We start from the raw sequence: 16,346 nt of genomic DNA, 5'->3' as shown, positions 1-16,346 counted from the left end.
AGATAATGCCTAATTTTGCTTGTACTTTTCTACTTAAGGTTCACTTTTTTTAATTATTTTTTTTTAAAAAAAAAAAAAAAACTAGCCTAGACACCCCCACAACCTAGCGAATAAAAAAAAGTAATAATTCAAGATATTGAAAATTTAAATAAGAATTTATCAATAGAATGAGATAACAAAAGTGCTATTTAGTATTTACTCTCGATTTCATATAAAATGTTGTAAAGTACAAGTATAGATCACATGATCACACTCAACTTCAATGATATAAATAATATATTTAATGTAATTTATCAAAAAATATAAAGAATATATCTAATGTAATTCGTCGAAGAAGAAGTTGAATGTATTGGGATGAATCATTAGGTACTTCTTTTGGATTATTTTTTTTTTACCAATAATTATTACAATCATCGAAGTCAAAGGAGGAAAGAAATTCATGAGGTATAAAAGGAGAAGGTGGACACACAAGTCCACAATAATCAATTGAAGGAGCTACAAAATCAATTTTAGTATCCACTTCAAATGGTTGTGTCCAAAAACTTCCACTTGTAATTTCCTCCAAATTAGCCAATTCTTCTTGAAAAATGTCTTGTTGATAATCAATAGAGGATAATGCTTCACTTGATGACTCATTTGGTGACCATTCTGAGCTTTCCAATACTATATTCTCATGCATATTATTATTATTATTGTTATTAGCACTTGCATTTTGATTTTCCACACTAGTGATCTTTCTTCTAGTATTGCTTTCAATATTATTCTTATTATTAGTAGTAGCAGTCCGCTTTTTAAGTGTTGTGTGCCAATGATTCTTTATTTCATTATCTGATCTTTCGGGGAAGTGAGCAGCAATCATGGACCACCTGCAATCATAATTTCATGTGTGATTACTAAACTTTTACGTACAAAAGTAATAATAAAGTGATAGTACTATGAATTTATTTTTGTCACATCAAAGAAAATGAGTATTTATATTGTCATAGTAAAATGACAAAAATTATATATTTTTTTTCATATTTGGGAGTATATAACTGAACTCCGTGTGAATATATTATAAAGAATTTGAGGAGGAGCTATTCAACCTACAAACCATATCAAACAAATAAATCGAATTAAATCAAGAAAAAATAGTGATTTAAATTTACAGGGGAATAATACTAACAAAACGAATCTCCTCTTGAATATTTTTTAAGCTACATAGTTGAAAAAATTAAGAGAAATTAGATTAAAACACATTTTGTTCAACTTCATTAATTATCTCTTACTAACAATACTTCTATTCTGAGTTTTCATTATCTTTATCATTCACTCTATTAATAACCAAGTCAGGATCTAATGTATCATACTGAATTTTCCTATGACAAATAAGGATATATTTAGAATCATTAGTTAAATATTTTATGTTGCTGAGGCTTTATCGAGAGAAAAAACTCATATAAAAACCAAAACTAATCGAAAATGCTTATTAATTTGAACTTCCTCTGTCTACTTTTATTTGTCATGTTGTGTTTTTCGAAAGTCAACTTGACTAATTTTTAAAGTTAAATTAGATTACATTAATTTGATATTTAAAACAAAAAATTTAGATATTCAAAAACTATATGAAAAGTTCTATAAATTGCAATTTTTTGCATATCAATATGATGAAAAATCACATCTTAAAATATTAGTCAAAGTTCTTATAATTTAACTCTAAAAATAGAAATTATGACAATGAAATGTGGACGGAGAGAGTAGCGTTTATCACTTTAATAGAATTAGTATATAAGACCTAACTCTCCTTTGCTTGCAATTATCTCTTTTAGGTCCTTTTATTAATACCTTTTAATTAATAAAAGCCTAACCATAGGCACCATGTTGCAAATTTGCAAAAAAAAAAAACTTGTAAATATTAAAAACCGACATAGCTAATTTAGTTTGGTAAATGAAAAAAATATCAAATCGACCTTTCCTCTGTGACACAATGAATAAAATATTAAAAATTTTAAATTTTGAATTTGTCTTCTTTGATCGTAAAATTAGAAATGTGAAAGAAATATACGTACTTATTTCCAAGTTGAGCATGGAGGTTCAAGATGATTTCATCTTCTTCTTCGGTATAGTTACCTCTTTTAACATTTGGCCTTAAGTGATTTATCCATCGAAGTCTACAACTTTTTCCACACCTTGCTAGACCTTCAAGCAACAACAATAATTATAATTATAATGGAACTTAGAGATGAAATCAAGATATTCAACACGTATTTTTTTAAAAAAACAAAAAAATAGAGTTCGATTTTCTTTATTATAATAACTTTAACAATCAACGATTAAATTTTAAATTCATAAACATCAAATACTAACTCTCACCAGCATACTTGGGAAGTTGTCTCCAGTTCCATGAGCCATATTTAGTAATATATGCTGCTAATTTCTTGTCTTCTTCAAGTGTCCAACTCCCTTTCTTCCTTCCATTTTCGTCGTAGCAAGTTGTTCTCACCATCTCTTAATTACAATTCTCTTTTGAAAAGGAGATTTTTTAAAAAATATATATAAAAATTAATAAAACAATTATAGCTAGCTATTCCCACTTGAATAAATAAAAAAAATCATAAATTGAATCTATTTATAGGAAGGGTGCAAAACGTTAAATACATGGGATTTTTGTTATAAATAAATTTCGATTATCCTTAGCGTTTCTTATCATATAAAAAGTTTGTGGTGAAACTAATTACTCACGTCCACACCATATGGAAAGATAAAAACAAAATATATTAAATTGATTGTTCAGCATGATAGAACGTGATAGAATCGTTAATTCGTTTTGATGATAGACAAAAAGCGCAAAGAACAGTAGAAAATGTACGCAGCGAAAGAAGTCCGAGATCAAGTAAAATAGAGTTATTTGTCAAAGTCAAAGTAATATATTAAAGGTACAAGTCAATACAAATAAGGAAAACCTTAAATATATTATTAAGGAAGAAAGTGGTGTATAATAAGGATTCTAATTTAAAAAAGAATCCTTGTTTAAACTTAACTTTCTTACCTTATTAGTAGGGATTGTACAAGGCAAAAACTCTATAAGAAGCACACGAGGCAGAGGAAGAAAAACACGACTTCACGCAGAGAACGAGGGAGAATTATTCATCAAATTGAAGTCTTCAAGGTTGATAGGATTGCTACGTTTAAAACATTCTTGAGTGAGAAAGTTTTATCGAGTAAAACTATTTGTCTTGTTTTTGTTTTGATTGTAATTTACAGTTTATTGTACAAAGGGTGGGTTTGGCTCTTTGTAGGGTTGAGTGTTAGTGAGAGTTGTAACAAAAGGTGGGTTTGGCCTTTTGGAGAGATCGATTGGAGTAAATCGAGGGAGTAGTAGAGATAAGACTTTTTGATTATTGAGTTGTAATCACAAAATCTTATATTTGAATTAATAAAACGAGGTTTTTCCTTCCTTGAGTGAGGAAGGTTTTTAATTCAATAAGTGTTTGTGTCTCTATTCTGTCTTTACTTAAAAGCAACTTACACGAACCTGGTTCGTGGTCTGGGGTAAGGTTTCTTCAATTGGTATCAGAGCAGGTCTTTTCGTTAAAAGATTCACACCTTGAAAAGATTCAATGGCAGCACCACCTACCCCACAAGAGGGAGCTTCACAAACACGACCACCACTGTTTAATGGCAAATATTATGGATGGTGGAAAAATCGTATGATGGACCATCTTATTGGCGAAAACCCTGATCTGTGGGGAGTAATTCTAGATGGCCCAACCATACCTATGAAAACAGCAACTGATGGAATCACCAAAATCCCAAAGGAAAGAAAGGAATGGAATGTTGAAGACAAGCTTGCAATTCAAAACAATGCCAAAGCCAAGAAAATTCTGATATGTGGCATAGGACCAGACGAATATAATCGAATCTCGTCATGTCAAGATGCCAAAGCCATATGGGAAACACTGCAGACAGCTCATGAGGGAACAACACAAGTCAAGAAATCTAAGATTGATAACTTGAACAGGCAATATGAGCTGTTCAGGATGGCAGAAGGAGAGACTATTCAAGACATGCACACCAGGTTCACATCCATCATCAATGAAATGTACTCTTTAGGAGAGATAGTGCCTAATGGAAAAGCAGTAAGGAAACTCTTGAGTGTCCTTCCTGAAACTTGGGAAAGCAAAGTCGAGGCTATCACTGAAGCCCGCGACCTAGACTCACTGGGAATGGATGAGTTAATTGGTAATCTCATTACTTATGAACTTAAGAAAAACCAAGAAAAGGAAATTGGAGGAAAAAGAAAGGAAAGGAACCTGGTTCTAAAGGCTACTGCATCAGATGATTTTGAAGATGAAAACATTGCCCTCATAACTAAAAGGTTCACGAGAATGCTAAAGAAAGGGCAACCCTTTCAAAAGAAAGCTTTTCAAAAATCATCTGAAAATACTAAAGACCAGGTTTGTCATAAGTGTGGGAGTCCAGATCACTTCATCAAATTCTGTCCACTCTGGGCCGTAGAACAGAAAAAGGTAAACTATGAGAAAGGGAAAGATACCAGAAAGGATAAGTTTGTCCCCTCAAACAGAAGAATGACAATTCAAGAGGCAGACATGTCAATGAAGAGGGCTTTTGCAGCAATGGGGAATTCATCTGATGAAGAGTTTGAGGGTGATGAGATAGAAAACCAGTCTCTTTTTGCACTAGAACAAGAAGATGATTATGACTTTCTTGCCCTTGTAGCAGTGGAAAACAAGGAAGAAAGGGAAACTTGCAGATCACAAGAAACCATACTAGCACTTATGGCTGGATCAGATTCTGAAAAGGAAGAAGAAGAAGAAGACATAAATGAAAAGGTCAGTCTTCATAACTTACAAGACAATCTAGGTTTATACTCAAAAAGAGAACTAGAATCCTTACTCTACACTCTCATTGATGAATATAAAACCATAGACTCAAAAAGGGAACTGATAATGGAAGACTATGCATCACTAAGAGAAGAAAACAAGAGTCTTGAAAAACAGAATCTTCACCTTTTATCCAAGAATACCAAACTAAGTAAAAATCTAGAACTGGTAATTAAAAGGAATGAAACACTCTCCAAAGAGCTTCTTGTGACTAAAACTGAAGCAGAAAATGGAATGAGATGGACCAGGTCCTCCATACTGCTTGACAACATTCACAAGAATCGCACATTTGAGAAACATGGGATAGGTTTTGATAGAACCAGCTCTCAAGTAAAAAATCCCAACATAGACTGTTTATGCATGCACTGTGGACTGGTAGGACATAAAAGTCATGATTGTCAAAAGAAACAAACTGCTCATAACAAAAACTTGAAATCCTTGAGAAAACCTCATCATGATAAACTCAATGAGCAAAAACAAATCTCTATAGACAAGTCTCTTCCTAGATGGGCCAAAAGAAATCTTATTCACCCATTCCCTAAGCTTAAATCAAAGTGGATTTGGGTACCAAAATCTAAAATCCAACAATAAATTGCAGGGATCAGTGAAGAGGAAGCAGCAACAATGGTACTTGGACAGTGCATGCTCAAGACACATGACTGGAGATAAAAGAAGCTTCCTCTCACTCAAGAACATCAAAGGAGGACATGTTGCCTTTGGTAATGGTAAAAGTGGAGAAATTCAAGGAATTGGAAAGGTTGGAACAATGGATACTCATGCAATTGAGAATGTATATTATGTAAATGGTCTACAACATAATCTTTTGAGCGTATCGCAAATATGTGATAAAGGAAACAACGTTATCTTTACAGAAAAAGAATGCAGAATAACCAACTCAGTGACTGGAAACCTGGTTCTACTAGGAAAGAGACACAAGAATGTGTACAAAGTCAAGACTGTTGACTCAAAGGAAGATAATCTTAAATGTCTGAGTGCAGTATCAGATTGCTCCATGCTATGGCACAAAAGAATGGGACACATTAGCATGACAACTATAAACAAACTCATATCTAAAGACCTGGTTAGGGGACTGCCAACCAAAAGTTTCAAGGACAACCAAGTATGTGGAACCTGCATTCAAGGAAAACAGGTTAGGTCATCCTTCAAACCAAAGTTGACAGTAAGTACTACTAAGCCACTTGAATTGCTTCACATGGATCTGTGTGGACCAATGCGTGTACAAAGCAGGGGTGGAAAAAGATATGTGTTTGTAATAGTTGATGACTACTCAAGATTCACTTGGACATTGTTTCTTGCAACAAAGGACGAGACATTCACTATGTTTGAAGCTTTTGCAAAGCTGGTTCAGAAGAAATTCAACAAAGAAATAATCAGCATCAGATCTGATCATGGACTGGAGTTTGAGAACTCACAATTCCTACAATTTTGTACTACAAATGGGATTGAGCATAACTTCTCAGCACCTAGAACACCACAACAAAATGGTGTTGTTGAGAGGAAAAATAGAACACTGGAAGATATTGCAAGAACAATGTTAATCTCAAGCAAACTTCCAAAATTCTATTGGGCTGAAGCAGTAAATACAGGATGTTATTTAATAAATAGATGTATGATCAGAGCAGTGCTAAACAAAACACCATATGAGCTACTAAAAGGAAGAAAACCAAATCTAGCACATCTTAGGGCCTTTGGATGTGTATGTTTTATACACAACAATGACAAAGACAATTTGGGAAAATTCGATGCCAAGAGTGATGAAGGAATCTTTCTAGGGTACTCATCACAAAGCAAGGCCTACAAGGTACTGAATAAAAGAACAAACCGTGTAGAAGAAAGTGTCCATGTTGTCTTTAATGAACATTCTAGTGAAGTTGAAGGAAATTCAGAGGATGAACAAGATGAGGGAACCTGCTCAAAGCCGTCAGACCCAAAAACACGGGAAAAAGAACCCATACCATCTGACAAAACATCTGAAATAGGAGATAAGTCTGCTAATGAAACTGGTTCATCTGCACCTCAAGAACCAGTAAGCATTCCTACTCATAATTGGAAACATCAAAGCTCTCACTCTCTGCAAAATCTTCTTACTCCTCTTAACTCAGGCATATCTACAAGATCCAAACTACGTAGTATGTGCGCATTCTCTGCCTATGTGTCCCTGATTGAGCCTAAAAATACAAAGGAAGCATTGCTAGACTCTGAATGGATTGGTGCTATGCAAGAAGAACTCAACCAATTTGAAAGAAGCAGAGTGTGGAACCTGGTTCCAAAGCCCCAAAACAGAACAGTAATAGGAACTAGGTGGGTGTTTAGAAACAAGCTCGATGAACAAGGTCAAATAGTGCGCAACAAAGCTAGGCTAGTTGTACAGGGATACAACCAAGAAGAAGGTATAGATTATGATGAAACCTTCGCACCAGTAGCAAGAATTGAGGCAATTAGAATACTGGTTGCATATGCTGCTCACATGGAGTTTAAACTCTACCAAATGGATGTCAAAAGTGCCTTTTTAAATGGTTACCTACAAGAAGAGGTGTATGTAAAACAACCTCCAGGTTTCGAAAACACCAGATATCCTGACCATGTATACAAACTGGACAAAGCACTCTATGGGTTGAAACAAGCACCAAGAGCATGGTATGATCGATTGTCTACTTTCCTTCTCACACATGGATATACAAGAGGAAAGATTGACAATACACTGTTTCTTCGAAAACAAGGTAAAGATCTGTTCATAGTCCAAGTATATGTAGATGACATTATATTTGGAGGAACCAATGACTCACTAGGAGTAGAATTTGCACAACTAATGAATAGTGAGTTCGAGATGAGTATGATGGGAGAATTGAATTTCTTCTTGGGACTCCAAATTAAGCAAACTCCAGTTGGAACATCAATTCATCAGCAAAAGTACATCAAGGAATTACTGAAGAAGTATGATATGAATGAAGCTAAGACTAATGATACCCCCATTGGGACAACAACAAAGCTTGATAAAAATGAATCAGGTTCACCAGTCAATGACACTAGATATAGAGGTATGATTGGATCACTCCTATATCTCACTGCCAGCAGACCTGATATAGTGTTTAGTGTTGGTCTATGTGCAAGATTTCAGTCGTGTCCAAAGGAATCACATCTCAAAGCTGTCAAGAGAATCCTGAGATATTTGAAAGGTACAATAAACCTGGTTCTATGGTATCCAACTGGTGATTCTTTTGATCTAAAGGGATTTGCTGACGCTGATTATGCAGGACACATGGTTGATAGAAAAAGTACTTCTGGGATGGCACACTTCTTAGGACCATGTTTGATATCCTGGGCAACAAGAAAACAAAATTCCGTGGCTCTATCTACTGCAGAGGCTGAGTATGTTGCAGCTGCTTCTTGTTGTGCCCAACTTCTTTGGATAAAACAGCAGCTTAAAGACTTTGGTATAGAAACAGGTTGTATTCCTATTCTATGTGATAACACAAGTGCTATAAACATGGCCAAAAACCCAGTTCAACACAAGCGCACCAAACACATAGATGTTAGACATCACTTTCTTCGTGATAATGTTGAAAAAGGAAACATAATTATGGAGTTCTGCAAAACTGAGAATCAAGTTGCGGACATCTTCACCAAGGCACTAGGAAGAGAGTTATTTCAGAAAAATAGACTTGAGTTAGGGCTCATCTTCTTGGAATGAACCATGCCCAACCAAGTTCTACTGAGGTATAAACCAGGTTCAGTCAAGATGGTTCCACATAATCTTTATTTATAAAAAAAAAAAATGTCAATTTTTTACAAAAAAAAATAAATAATAATAATTTGTTTTTTTTGAAAAAAAAAATTATATATATATATATAAAAAAAAAATAAAAAAAAAATAAAAAAAAAAAATTACAAAAAAATAAAAAAAACAAAAAACAAAAGGGGGGGAAATCAATTTCATCTTCTCTCTCCCATGCCCCCTGACAAGCAGGTGCAACCGTCACAGTGCACGTCCCCTCGATGTCAATCCCCCATAATTACTCCAATCCCTTGATTACCACACTAAAACCACTCCCAATAAAGCACTTTCTCTAAACTAGCAACCACCCTTCTCTCATCTTCATTCTTCAGAAAACCAAGAAACCACAATCCCTTCCATAACCATGACTAATCCACTTGTAGCCTACTCCGATGACGAAAGCTCGTCTGATAGTGCATATTTTCAGGGGGAAGAACACCAAGTTGTTGAGGGGGTGCCCGATCTTGGGGACGAAACCCAACTCCCAACCACACCTTCATCACCACCATCAAAAACTCCATCTCCACCACCAAAATCTACATCTCCACCACCACAAGTAACCCCCTCATCATCACCAGTTAAAGGTGCATCTTCACCTGTCGCTACTGACTTCCCATCACCACCCATCATCGAATCTCCCCCATCACCAGTCCAAGAAACCCCAACATCACCGGTCCACGAAACCCTACCTTCACCAAACCCAACATCTCCCACAACCACTGTCCCAACCATCCCCCCTTCTTCACCATCTCACCAAACCACTCCTAAAAACCCACCACCCTCTCAAATCCATGACGATATTCTTTTGAGTTCCCTTCACCCTACAAAACCACGGCGGCCAAGAAAGCATATTGCCGTCAAACCGGCTCGTCCACACAGGCCAATCACAAGGAGTGCGCATGCGGTCAAGCCAGCTGCTGATACAACATCTGGGGTGAAACGTCGACGTTTGGGTAAGTCTCCTGTTCCCTCATCAGTCTCCCCAATGGATCTTGCTTCTGATACTGATGCCATGTCTGAGGGAAAACATTCTGCAACCCCTCAATCCAAAACAAAATCTGCGAAAAAAACTGCAGATAAATTTCTAAAAGTGGGAAGGAAAAAGTACTTCCAAACCAAATCAGTGCTTAGGGGTAGAACCTTTCATCCTGATATAATGTCAATGGATTTAGTGAAGCAGGTTTGTGAACTCCTAAGGTTTCAGGGGTGGGAGGAGTTATTTCTAGAACCCAGTTTGATTTATGAACAGGAAGTGGTCGATTTCTATACGAACTTGGTAATTCTAGAAGGAGATGTGGTGTCGTCTAGTGTAAAGGGTGTTGATATTGTGTTTGATGCAACCAAGCTTGGGGAAATATTGCATATACCATCTGTAGGTATAAATGAGTACAATTGGAGTTTCGATGAGTACTCAAGTCTGCCAGCTCGATTCTCGCAAGGTAGAGTCAACTCCAGGGCTCAAACTGTTTTAAAGGGAATAATGCGATCTTTGCATAAGCTTCTTTTTGAGATAGTTCATAAGGTGATACTGCCTAGAGGTCACCAACGTCACATTGCCTCCATACGAGACATGGGACTTATGAGTGCACTTGAGTGCAAAGAGCGCATTGATTGGCCTACATTGATTATCAAACATCTTGCTCGAATTGTGGATCCTCAGTTAGGCTCCCATCAGTTAGCTTTTGGCAACCTATTGACTAGGGTGTTTGATGCTTTTGAAGTACCATTGGGTGAAGGCAGGATCTTAACTCGTGCAGACATGTTCACTCAAACTATCCTTGCTGATTGTGGCATTCCTATGGAGTCAGAGCAGGTTGCAACTGCGTCTCCACGTCCATCTGGTCCTGTCGCTCAGTTACTTAGGGAGCTTAAAGTAGCTGAAGAAAAGAACGCCTCTCTTGAATCAGACAATCAGAAGTTACGTGCTGAGCTCGATTCCTCAAATGCTGAAATACACAGGTTGAAGGATCAGTTGGTGCAGCAGCAACTTGCTAACAATGCCAGAGTTGACAGAGTTTTGGATATGCTGGCTTCAGCTTCAACTAAACCTGGTCAGCCTCCACAGTGACAAAGCATGTTGTCTGAACTTGGTTCTCTTAGCTGGTTTCACTCTGTATTGTTGTTCCTTGTTTTGTTGCCAGAACAATTTACATTGCTCACCTGGCTGGGCGTATTTTGTTGCTATGGATATTGATTAGTGTTGGTTAGCCGCTGCTTATGTCTTTTTGATTCGTCAAAAGGGGGAAGAGTTATTTGCGCATGCATCACACGTTACATGTTTGTCTTCATCAAAAAGGGGGAATATGATAGAACGTGATAGAATCGTTAATTCGTTTTGATGATAGACAAAAAGCGCAAAGAACAGTAGAAAATGTACGCAGCGAAAGAAGTCCGAGATCAAGTAAAATAGAGTTATTTGTCAAAGTCAAAGTAATATATTAAAGGTACAAGTCAATACAAATAAGGAAAACCTTAAATATATTATTAAGGAAGAAAGTGGTGTATAATAAGGATTCTAATTTAAAAAAGAATCCTTGTTTAAACATAACTTTCTTACCTTATTAGTAGGGATTGTACAAGGCAAAAACTCTATAAGAAGCACACGAGGCAGAGGAAGAAACACACGACTTCACGCAGAGAACGAGGGAGAATTATTCATCAAATTGAAGTCTTCAAGGTTGATAGGATTGCTACGTTTAAAACATTCTTGAGTGAGAAAGTTTTATCGAGTAAAACTATTTGTCTTGTTTTTGTTTTGATTGTAATTTACAGTTTATTGTACAAAGGGTGGGTTTGGCTCTTTGTAGGGTTGAGTGTTAGTGAGAGTTGTAACAAAAGGTGGGTTTGGCCTTTTGGAGAGATCGATTGGAGTAAATCGAGGGAGTAGTAGAGATAAGACTTTTTGATTATTGAGTTGTAATCACAAAATCTTATATTTGAATTAATAAAACGAGGTTTTTCCTTCCTTGAGTGAGGAAGGTTTTTAATTCAATAAGTGTTTGTGTCTCTATTCTGTCTTTACTTAAAAGCACCTTACACGAACCTGGTTCGTGGTCTGGGGTAAGGTTTCTTCACAGCAAACTTTAGACAATAATATCTCAGGCCAACTCGCTCCTGGTGATATTAGTCATTACCTCATTTGGACTGGAAATAATATAATTGTCCATAAAATAATTCATTGGTGCATGTGTTATCCTTGCGATTCATATTATATAATATTTTTAGTTTGATAATATCGTTCGAGGAATATATGTGTTTACCCCTAATGAGTAAAAAAAACAAATATTTTATAAGTGTTACGATGGAATATATGTGTTTAGTATTAGTTAATGGATTAAATCTCTTGACTCAATAAAAACTAAAAAGCTGCGGAAAGTAAAAACTTAAGAACACAAGAGTTTATGTGGAAGGAGAAAATCACAATCCGTTTCATAGGATTTCAGCTTAACTTCATTAACTTCAAAGAGCTTAAGCACTGGTACAAATTCAAAAAATAGAAACTGGCAACTATGCATGGAACCATAATATACCACATCTGGAACTACATAGCATTTTTGTGATATAACAAATACAAAATGTATAGAAATCACATGTATAGGCGTCCCACGAATATCCCTCCAGGTTTCACTCTCATTACATATATCTCTCATTTTAATTTTTTAGTAACCATTTTTTAAATTTATTTAAAATAAATATAAAAATTAATTATAATTTTACATATTTATTTTAAATAGATTTAAAGAGTGAATACAAATAAATTTAATTAAGGGAGGCAGAGGTAATATCTTAAATCACAAGGGGAGGTAAGTGTTATAATAGAGCGAAATCAAGAGAGAGGTCTCTGAAATTATCTTTTTTTTTATTTTTAGTTTTTTAAAATTCCATATACCATTATATTTTTTCACTTTGAAAACAAAAATTATATTAATGGATCTTTATTTTAGTTGGATTGGATTTTACTAAATGGGTGGGATAGAATATTAAATAGGAAGTAAAATTTTAATTATAATAAAAATAAATTGCCACGTAAGCACCATGTAGGCGTTACATAAACTAATAAAAATGATGACACAATATAAAACTGTACAAGGACAAATACGTGCACAAAGTTAGATGATAAAGGTAAATATATAAAAAGGTATAAAAATGATAAATATAATATTTTTCTAAGAGTCCAAGGGCTAATATGACCCTTACCGATAATTTATTTATATGATTATAGTCTTTTTGAAATTTATGATATTAAATATATTAAAGAAATAATATTGATATAACACCCATTCAAGCCTTTTTTTTTGTTAATTTCTCCGAAATTTGTTGCCAACACGACCAACAAAGAGGATATTAAGGTATATATCAGTGGACCATGTTGTGGGAACTGAAACACTGACAATTCGTAAGACTCACATGGACAGGTTGGGTCAGGTTGATTTTTTACATAAAATTATCAATTACATCCGTGCATATTTTTCGACGAAAAATGTCTAAATGGACACGTTAGAAGTGTCTGTGACTATGGCACCCCACCTTCACCCTTTATCTTCGTATTTTTGTTTAGACTATAATATTTATTATGTCTAGATTATAATATTAATATCATATTTTATGTGACATAATTACGATTTCAAGAGTCAAGAACTCTTTTAACTAATGTTTCTTAAATATATATTTTTTATTATGATTTTAATTTCTATTATTTGTTCGACACCCAAACGAAAATCCAAAAAAGAATAAAAAATAAAGAAATGACGAGGAATTGGATCTAAAAAAAAAATATTCATGACAATAACATCAATTGCGGAAGACATAAAAATAAATATTAATGTCTGGGGACCAATGAATCCATGGTTTTTGAAACCCTATACTCATAGGAATATCAACATGGCGGACCCGTAACAAATGCTCACCACTAAGACACCAGACACTAATCACTATCGACTCACAGTGAGTACATGAATTTAATTACACGTGTCAAATGAACGGGTTAAATTAAAATTATAGATATTTAAATAGATTGATATTCCTAAATTCAAGCAATATTTTAAAAACATATGTAACATATTCAATAAAGTTTCAGGAAAAATCCAAAAAAGATATATATTGCGTATACAAATTTTAGTCCTATCTGAGAGGTAAAGACTGAAGCGATGGATTCAATAATAACATATCTAATGATTTAACAAAAAAGAAAAAAAAACATATCTAATGTAATTTCAGAAAATGAAATATGAGAATGGTATATAGAGTGTATATAAATTTTATCCTTACCTTGAAAATAAAGAATAAAGCAATGAATTCAACAACAACATATTTAATATATTTTTTAAAAAATAAAATCTAAAAATAATATGTAAAGCATACATAGATTTTCAAATTAATATCTCAAAAGGTTATTTTAACTAGGTAACTTATTAAAGTTATTGAATTTTACATATTTTACTGCACACAAAAATCGTCGAAATGGGAGGTATGCGCACTTCGGGGCTCATTTCACCTTGAAAATTGGTTGGACTGGCCGTGAGGGCCAACTGGCTGCATAGACAAGGTCTTGACGGACGTCCACAAAATTTTTTGGCATTTTTGACGTCGAAATTTGGATCACCCAAAAAATGGTTTGCTATAGCACACGAAAATCGTCGAAATGGGGGGATGCACGCTTCGGGGCTCGTTTGACCTTGAAAATGGGTCGGACTTGCCGTGAAGTCCAACCGGATGTATAGACAAGGTCTTAACGGATGTCCACAAAAACTTTTGGCATTTTTGACGTTGAAATCCGGATCACCCAAAAAATGGTTTGCTATAGCACACGAAAATCATCGAAATAGTGGGTATGAGCGCTTCGGGGCTCGTTTGACCTTGAAATGGGTCGGACTTGCCGTGAGGGCCAACCGGCTGCATAGCCAAGGTCTTGACGGACGTCCACAAAAATATTTGGAATTTTTTACGTCGAAATCCGGATCACCCAAAAAATGTTTTGCTATAGCACACGAAATTGTGTAAACGGGGTATGCGCGCTTGGGGCTCGTTTGACCTTGAAAATGGGTCGGACTGGCCGTGAGGGCCAACCGGATGCATAGCAAAGGTCTTGCCGGACGTCCACAAAAACTTTTGGCATTTTTGACGTCGAAATTCGAATCACCCAAAAAATGGTTTGCTATAATATCTTACGAAAATCATCGAAATAGGGGGGTATGCGCGCTTCGAGACTCGTTTGACCTTTAAAAAGGGTCGGACTGGCCGTGAGGGCACACCGTATGCATAGCCAAGGTCGTGACGGACGTCCACAAAAAATTTTGGAACTTTTGACGTTGAACTCCGGATCACCCAAAAAATGGTTTGCTATAGCACACTAAAATCGTCTAAATGGGGGGTATGCGCGCTTCGGGGCTCGTTTGACCTCGAAAATGGGTCGGACTTGCCGTGAGAGCCAACCGGCTGCATAGCCAAGGTCTTTACGGACGTCCACAAAAATATTTGAAATTTTTGACGTCGGAATCCAGATCACCCAAAAAATGTTTTGCTATAGCACACGAAAATTGTGTAAACGGGGGGCATGCGCGCTTGGGGCTCGTTTGACCTTGAAAATGGGTCGGACTGGCCGTGAGGGCCAACCGGATGCATAGCAAAGGTCTTGACGGACGTCCACAAAAATTTTTGGCATTTTTGACGTCGGAATTCGAATCACCCAAAAAATGGTTTGCTATAATATCACACGAAAATCATCGAAATAGGGGGGTATGCGCGCTTCGAGACTCGTTTGACCTTTAAAAAGGGTCGGACTGGCCGTGAGGGTACACCATATGCATAGCCAAGGTCTTGACGGAGTCCACAAAAATTTTTGGAACTTTTGACGTCGGAATTCGGATCACCCAAAAAATGGTTTGCTATAGCACAATAAAATCGTCTAAATGGGGGATATGCGCACCTCGGGACTCGTTTGACCTCGAAAATGGGTCGGACTGGCTGTGAGGGACAACCGGATGCATAGCCAAGGTCTTTATAGACGTCCACAAAATTTTTTGGCATTTTTGACGTCGAAATCCGGATCACCCAAAAAATGGATTGCTATAGCACACGAAAATCGTTGAAATGGAGGGTATGCGCTTTTCGGGGCTCGTTTGACCTTGAAAATGGGCCGAACTGCCCGTAAGGAACAACCGGAAGTGTTTTATCGAAAAAATAATTTCGAAAAGAGTTTATTTGATTTTAAAGGTATTTTCGACTTTTAGGAGTCGCCACTTAATTTTTAAGAAAATCAAGAAAACTTTGTTTCTAAACAACTTAAACAGAAAAATTGTTTGAAAACATTTTTAAGGGTTCGGGATTCTTATTAGCGTCTTAGGAAGGTGTTGAAGGCACCTAAGACGCTCCGTTAAATACGGTTTTCCGGCGATTAACTTATTTGACTATTTTTGTTTTAACTTTCAAATCTTTAAGTCGAACTTATTTTGCGAGTCTATTTTTGAGTCAAACTTTCTTTAAAGTTTTATCTAAACCGAACTTTATGAATTTTGAAATATTATCATTTCTAAGTTTGATTTTAAAATTTTCAAGTTTGATAAAATAAAAAAGGCGTCGACGGGGGTTTGGAGTTTCCTAATCCTAAGCTAACGTCATTTAAAACAGAACAATATAAGCAAATAATAAAGGGAGAGAGAGAGAGAGAG

At 35.7% G+C, this 16,346-nt stretch overlaps 1 protein-coding gene across 1 annotated transcript; it reads right to left on the bottom strand.

The window, feature by feature from the left end:
- Positions 1-324: 324 nt before the first annotated feature.
- Positions 325-2,589, bottom strand: LOC107025459 (transcription factor WER-like). The gene is made up of 3 exons (XM_015226245.2): positions 2,353-2,589; positions 2,049-2,178; positions 325-866 (listed from the first exon to the last, which is right to left on the bottom strand). Exons 1-3 carry the CDS (start codon positions 2,483-2,485, stop codon positions 392-394), a joined length of 738 nt encoding a protein of 245 aa, XP_015081731.1. The 5' UTR covers positions 2,486-2,589; the 3' UTR covers positions 325-391.
- Between the last annotated feature and the right edge of the window lie 13,757 nt (positions 2,590-16,346).

Source organism: Solanum pennellii, chromosome 7 (genome assembly GCF_001406875.1).
Source record: "Solanum pennellii chromosome 7, SPENNV200".
NCBI lineage: Eukaryota > Viridiplantae > Streptophyta > Magnoliopsida > Solanales > Solanaceae > Solanum > Solanum pennellii.
This window is presented reverse-complemented; position numbering and strand designations above follow the sequence as displayed.

Bases quoted from the DNA above. Each gene is read 5' to 3' on its own strand.
- LOC107025459 (XM_015226245.2), bottom strand. From the start codon at position 2,485: ATGGTGAGAACAACTTGCTACGACGAAAATGGAAGGAAGAAAGGGAGT. The intron at 2,179-2,352 runs GTGAGAGTTAGT...TGTTGCTTGAAG, and splicing joins ACAACTTCCCAAGTATGCTG to GTCTAGCAAGGTGTGGAAAA. The intron at 867-2,048 runs GTACGTATATTT...TTATGATTGCAG, and splicing joins CATGCTCAACTTGGAAATAA to GTGGTCCATGATTGCTGCTC.